Source organism: Natator depressus, chromosome 11 (genome assembly GCF_965152275.1).
Source record: "Natator depressus isolate rNatDep1 chromosome 11, rNatDep2.hap1, whole genome shotgun sequence".
In the NCBI taxonomy this organism is placed as follows: Eukaryota; Metazoa; Chordata; order Testudines; family Cheloniidae; genus Natator; species Natator depressus.
Window position 1 is genome coordinate 38,573,316 of NC_134244.1, and position 6,509 is coordinate 38,579,824.

Consider the following 6,509-nt stretch of genomic DNA (forward strand, 5'->3'; position numbering starts at 1 on the left):
TGTCACGTGACGTCGCGGGGCGGAGCCGGAAGCGGGGGGGCTCCGTGTCAGAGCTGGGGGACCGGAGTTGCCGCAGCGCCTGCCCCAGTCGGGCGCCTCGGGCCCAGACGGTCCCCTCGTTCCGCTGACGGTTCCTGTCCCCGCTCGGGCCGGACCTGCCGCCGCCCAGAGGCTGAGGGTGAGCGCTCCGCGCGGCTCGGCTGCCGTCCGTGAGGCCGAGTCTTCCCGGCTGCTGCCGCCGCGAGCCTCGCCCGGGCTCCAGTCGGAGCTCGCCTCTGGGGCCTCGCCAGGCCGGGACGCCGCGTCCGGCGCTAGCACAACGCTGCCGCCGCCGGCCTCCCATCCCTGCCGGCACCTGCCCTGTGGCCACGTCGCTGGGCTCCCCTGGTCCCCGGGCTACTATGCAGACGGCCTGCCCGGCTTCTGAGAGAGTCCCTGGCCTGCCTTCCTCCCCCCCCCCCAGCCGCTCCGTTCCGTTCCGTTCGCGCTAGCCTCTCCTGCGGGCCGCCTCGCGGCGTGCTGCCGGCCTGCTGGCTGCCCCCTCCCTTCGGCAGCTCCCTTCCCCGGAGCGCAGCTGAAAACCTTGCTCGCCTTTGCCTGTGCTCTGCGCTCCTTCTGCTCCTGTGTCCTGCTGTGGGGTGTCAAGGTTCCTCCCCCACTCTGAACTCTAGGGTACAGATGTGGGGACCTGCATGAAAAACCTCCTAAGCTTATCTTTACCAGCTTAGGTCAAAACTTCCCCAAGGTACAAAATATTCCACCCTTTTGTCCTTGGATTGTCCGCTACCACCACCAAACAAATACTGGTTACTGGGGAAGAGCTGTTTGGACACGTCTTTCCCCCCAAAATACTTCCCAAAAACCTTGCACCCTACTTCCTGGACAAGGTTTGGTAAAAAGCCTCACCAATTTGCCTAGGTGACTACAGACCCAGACCCTTGGATCTTAAGAACAATGAACAATCCTCCCAACACTTGCACCCTCCCTTTCCTGGGAAATGTTGGATAAAAAGCCTCACCAATTTGCATAGGTGACCACAGACCCAAACCCCTGGATCTGAGAACAATGAAAAAGCATTCAGTTTTCTTACAAGAAGACTTTTAATAAAAATAGAATTAGAAATAAGAAATCCCCCCTGTAAAATCAGGATGGTAAATACCTTACAGGGTAATTAGATTCAAAACATAGAGAACCCCTCTAGGCAAAAACCTTAAGTTACAAAAAAGATACACAGACAGAAATAGTTATTCTATTCAGCACAATTCTTTTCTCAGCCATTTAAAGAAATCATAATCTAACACATACCTAGCTAGATTACTTACTAAAAGTTCTAAGGCTTCATTCCTGGTCTATCCCCGGCAAAGACAAAATGTAGACAGACACACAAACCCTTTGTTTCTCTCCCTCCTACCAGCTTTTGAAAGTATCTTGTCTCCTCATTGGTCATTTTGGTCAGGTGCCAGCGAGGTTACCTTTAGCTTCTTAACCCTTTACAGGTGAGAGGAGATTTCCTCTGGCCAGGAGGGATTTTAAAGGGGTTTACCCTTCCCTTTCTATTTATGACAGGGGGGTTCTGGGGTTTTTTTTTTGGGGGGGGGGGCGGGGATGGAGTTTCCAAAAGAGTGATATTGTCTAATACTGGATGGTCCTTTCTCCTTCTGTGTGAAGTGTCCTTTATAGAGTTACTGAGGCTGAGACGAGAGAGAGTTCGAGCTGTAGCTTAAATATTGTTAACACAACCGCTGTCGACTTGCCTGGCTTCTTTCCGAATGAAGAAAAGGTGATGAACCAACTTATTACTAAGATAAACAAAATATGTGCCTATAACTGCGCTAACCAAAGGGTGAGGTGTTTCCTCCAGGGTATTCAGATACCCTGGGGCTGGTCCATAAACTCTAATGCTGCAGGACCACAGTATATTAAGAGTCACCTACAAATCTCCCCATAGCAAGTCAACACTAATATTCACCACCAGCATTATTTGCTTTCTTGATTTTGAGTCAACGTGGCTGCCTGAATGTTGTTACTAATTGTTGTTGTTTTTAAGGGGTGGGTGGGAGAAAACGGGTTAAAGTCCTAGCAACAGCAGCATCTCCAAATGTGTGTCTCAAGTTTTTCATAAAAAGCTTCTATCTCCTGTCTGCAAGCTGAAGAATTTAAGCTGTGAGGGTTGCTTTGGCTGGTGATGTGGATAAAAATTTTTAGAACTCAAGTGCAACCTGGCTGTTTAAATGATGCTGTCCAAGGAATGCAAGATTGAGCTTGTGTCAGCAAAGACTAGTGAGTAACAATATAATTATGTTGCTTCAGATACTTTTTATACTATCTAATTAAAAATGTAATTGGATAGTGAATTAGAATTTGACCTGCAGAGATAATCTTCTTGCTTGAGCATAACCTTTCCCACAGCTGTAGCACTCATAAACAGCTCACTATGTTTATACATTTGTCTTGACTTCTTTTTTCTTTCAGAATTGCACTTTTCCAAGCAGGAGGTCATGGTAGGAATTAAATACTTAGTAGAAGCTTCTGTTATATAAAGAAAATATTTCTCTTTTTTTTTTTTTTTTTTTTTCCAGAATATATTCTTATCTAACAACTATGAAGTTTCTGCTGGTTTTTGACTTTGACTATACGGTCATAGATGAAAACAGTGACACCTGGATTGTGAAATGTGCTCCTGAGGAAAAACTGCCTAACAAACTAAGAAACTCCTATCAAAAAGGACATTGGACAGAATATATGAGCAGGGTCTTTAGATATTTGGGAGACAGTGGAGTAAAAGAAGATGAAATGAAAAGAACTATGACAACAATTCCTTTCACTACAGGAATGAGAGATCTTTTAGATTTTATTGGCAAGAACAAAGATTTATTTGATTGCATAATAATTTCAGATTCTAATACAGTATTTATTGACTGGATTTTAAAAGCTGCTAACTTTCATGAAGTGCTTGATGAAGTGTTTACAAATCCTGCAACTTTCAGTGGCGCTGGCTATCTTACTGTGCAGAATTTTCACACTCATCATTGTGCAAAGTGCCCTAAAAACCTCTGCAAAAGAAAAGTGTTAGAAGAATTTGTAGATAAAAAGTTACACCAAGGAGTAAAATATACAAAAATTGTATATGTAGGTGATGGTGGGAATGATCTCTGTCCAGTAACTTTTTTAAAGAAGGATGATATTGCTATGCCCAGACAAGGGTACACATTACAGAAAATGATTTCTCAGATGTCTGAGGATCTTGATCCTGTGCAGTCTTCTGTTCTAGTTTGGTCATCAGGTATTGAAATTCTGTCTCATTTGAAATTACTTATGAAGGAGTAACTCAAACTACAGAGATGGGTAAAAGTAAATTGGTAAAGGTGTTTTATCTTGTGTGGAGTGAATAATACTAACCATATCTGTCTCAAAGCACACAGTCACAATTTTGGGATGCTATTATCTGAAACTAAGGCATTGAAATACAGGCTATAAAGTATTGTGTTTACTCTTTACCGTAGTGGGAAAGTGAGCATGTTGAAATGGATTATTTATTATATGGAAAAACACTTAGTATGAGCTTTTTCCATTCATTTAAATGGGGGGTGGCAGGGAGGGCACAGGGGGAAGGGAGCAGGGAGAAAGGCAGGAAAGAGGATAATTTATTACAACTATTTTTTTTTTTTTTCAAATCTTGACTTTACCAGTTTGTGCAAATTACTTCTCATCAGATATTTAGGGGGAGAGGCAGGGTTAGTGCACAGAACAATGGCTTTTAATGGAGGGTTCATCTATACGTATAAGATTTATATTAGGCACTAAAAGCAAGGTACTGCCACTGTTGGTTTTGTATATTTGTTAAAGCAGCAAAAATATTTTAATATGTAAATTAATGTTTATGGTCTTGTATATTTGGTTTAAAGGGACATATTAGTAAAATATTTGGTATTTATTTTAAAGAAAAGCAAGTTTTCCAATAGTTTTTATTCGCTTTAAGAACATAAGAACTGCCATACTGGGTCAGACCAAAGCCCAGTATCCTGTCTTCTGACAGTGGCCAATGCCAGGTGCCCCAGAAGGAATGAACAGAACAGGTAATCATCAAGTGATCCATCCCCTGTTGCTCATTCCCAGCTTCTGGCAAACAGAGGCTAAGGACACAATTCCTGAATCTAAACATTGTCTGTCTAAAAGAGTAATATGTGTTTGTGCAATATGTTTAATTGCCTTTCAAGGCATACTTACTGGAGCTCAAAGCTTATGGGTGGAAGGAGTGCCTCTTGTCACTCAAAGACATTTCCTCTGTTTCCTTAAGGAAACAATGTGTTAAGGAACAAGAGTTCTCTTCAATTCTCATTCAGAAACATGATGCAACACATGTAAATAGGGAGCCACTCCACAGGAAATTATTTTTAGTCATGGATTCTATTTGTTTTTCACTATACATGATTTCTGTCACCTCTTCAGAAATATAAGAGTAATTGAATCACAACTGTTGCCATAAAGGGTTTGCCGCCTTCTATCTTGCACACTGTAATTCTCTTCTCACTCTCCACCTATCTCATCCACATACTGAGAGTATGTCTATGTTACGAAATTAGGTCAATTTTATAGAAGTTGATCTTTAGGAACCGATTTTATACAGTCTATCGTGCATGTCCCCACTAAGTGCATTAGGTCAGCGGAGTGTGTCCTCAATACCTTGTCTAGCATCGACTGACGAAGTGGTGCATTGTGGGTAGCTATCCCACAGTCCCCGCTGCCCACTGGAATTCTGAGTTAAGCTCCCAATGCCTCCCAAAAACATGGTCACGGGTGGTTTTGGGTACATGTTGTTAGTCTCCCCTGCCTCCCTCACTCCCTCCTTGAAAGCAACAGCAAACAATCATTTCACGCCTTTTTTCCTGGTGCCACAGCACGACAAGCATGGAGCCCGCTCAGCTGCACGCTGCTTTTGTGAGCAGTGCGAACACCTTGCGCATTATCCTGCAGTATGCCTAGAACCTAATTAGGAGCTGCCCCCAGCATGGGGAAGACTGTGAGGAAGACAGGGTCACAGAGGTTCCTGAAAGCACGGGATGTGGCAATTGGGATATCATTGGGGCATGTTGATACAGTGGAACGCCGATTCTGGGCCTGGCAAAGAAGTACAGACTGGTGGGACCACACAGTGTTGCAGGTCTGGGATGATTCCCAGTGGCTGCGAAACTTTCACATGCATAAGGCCACTTTCATGGAACTTTGTGAGTTGCTTTCCCCTGCCCTGAAGCGCAGGAATACCAAGATGAGATCTGCCCTGACAGTTGAGAAGCGAGTGGCGATAGCGCTCTGGAAGCTTGCAATGCCTGACTGCTACCGGTCAGTCAGGAATCAATTCGGAGTGGGCAAATCTACCGTAGGGGCTGCTGTGATCCAAGTAGCCAGGGCAATCAGTACTTTTCTGCTAAGAAGGGTAGTGACTCTGGGAAATATGCAGGTCATAGTGGATGGCTTTGCTGCGATGGGGTTCCCTAACTGTGGTGGGGCAATAGATGGAACGCATATCCCTATCTTGGCACCGGAGCACCTTGCCAAAGAGTACATAAACCAGAAGGGGTACTTCTCAATGGAGCTGCAAGCCTTCATGCATTCAGCTGTGCCCTATCAGTGCAGGAGGACTGCATGAGCTCGAAAAACATGTCAGCGTGGGTGCATTTTTTTCGCCTTCTAATCTGCAATAATCTCAGGGACAAAGTTGATGCGGGGAACATAGAAGCATTTGCAGCTGCAGGGAGGAAAAAAAGGGAGAGTAGACTTTTAAGATGATACGTTTCTGAGAACAAAAGAGAGACTCTTTCACAGTGAATCAAGCAGTTCACAGCAGAGAGCACGTATGTTTTAGGTGCAAGGTTGCATTTTGCCTTTTATATTGAGCGCCTGCCAGTATGGGGTGACACATCACACACAGCTGGGCAACAGAATTTGGTTTGCAGGCAGCCATGGTAAGCCAAAGGGTACGTGGGGTTGGCTTTTTCCGCGTTCATAGTGTGGAAATGGTTTCAAACTGCAGCAACCGATAGCTGGTTTCCCATAGCAACCAATGCTGGTTGTTTTTGCCACTTAAAAGGAGGGGCTGTGGTTTTGGGGTGGATGTGCAGCACACCCCTCACTCCCGCGTGGCTATTCTCTGGGATGATCCCTTTTAGTCAAGCCCAAACAGCCCGGCTCATCCACTATGACCTGTCTAATGTGTTGGGGATCACCAAATAGAGGGGATTACTGTTCCCTTACAAAACTTCCCCTATTTCAAGCAGGTGACCATGAATGATATCACTCTCCTGAGGCTGACACAGAAAGATAAAGACTGAATGTTGCATGAATGCAACCAAAACCCAGGACCATTCGCTGCTATGCTTTGTGCTGCAATGATTCCAGACTACTTGCTATTGGCTTGGCATGGTAAAGTGTCCTACCGTGGAGGACAAAATAAGGCAGCCCTCCCCAGAAGCCTTCTGCAAAGGCTTTCAGAGTACCTCCGGGAGAGCTTC

At 45.0% G+C, this 6,509-nt stretch overlaps 1 protein-coding gene across 4 annotated transcripts; it reads left to right on the plus strand.

Annotated features, from left to right (window-relative positions):
* Nucleotides 1–25: 25 nt before the first annotated feature.
* Nucleotides 26–3,912, plus strand: PHOSPHO2 (phosphatase, orphan 2). 4 transcript variants are annotated; one of them, XM_074967521.1, is made up of 4 exons: nt 26–178; nt 1,669–1,780; nt 2,148–2,280; nt 2,580–3,911. In XM_074967521.1, exon 4 carries the CDS (start codon nt 2,602–2,604, stop codon nt 3,325–3,327), a length of 726 nt encoding a protein of 241 aa, XP_074823622.1. In that variant the 5' UTR covers nt 26–178; nt 1,669–1,780; nt 2,148–2,280; nt 2,580–2,601; the 3' UTR covers nt 3,328–3,911. The 4 variants fall into 4 exon arrangements, with proteins under 4 accessions (XP_074823622.1, XP_074823621.1, XP_074823624.1 ...); XM_074967520.1 differs by lacking the exon at nt 2,148–2,280 and having other exon boundaries at nt 2,580–3,912; XM_074967523.1 differs by lacking the exons at nt 1,669–1,780; nt 2,148–2,280 and having other exon boundaries at nt 34–178; nt 2,580–3,912.
* The last annotated feature ends 2,597 nt before the right edge of the window (nt 3,913–6,509 follow it).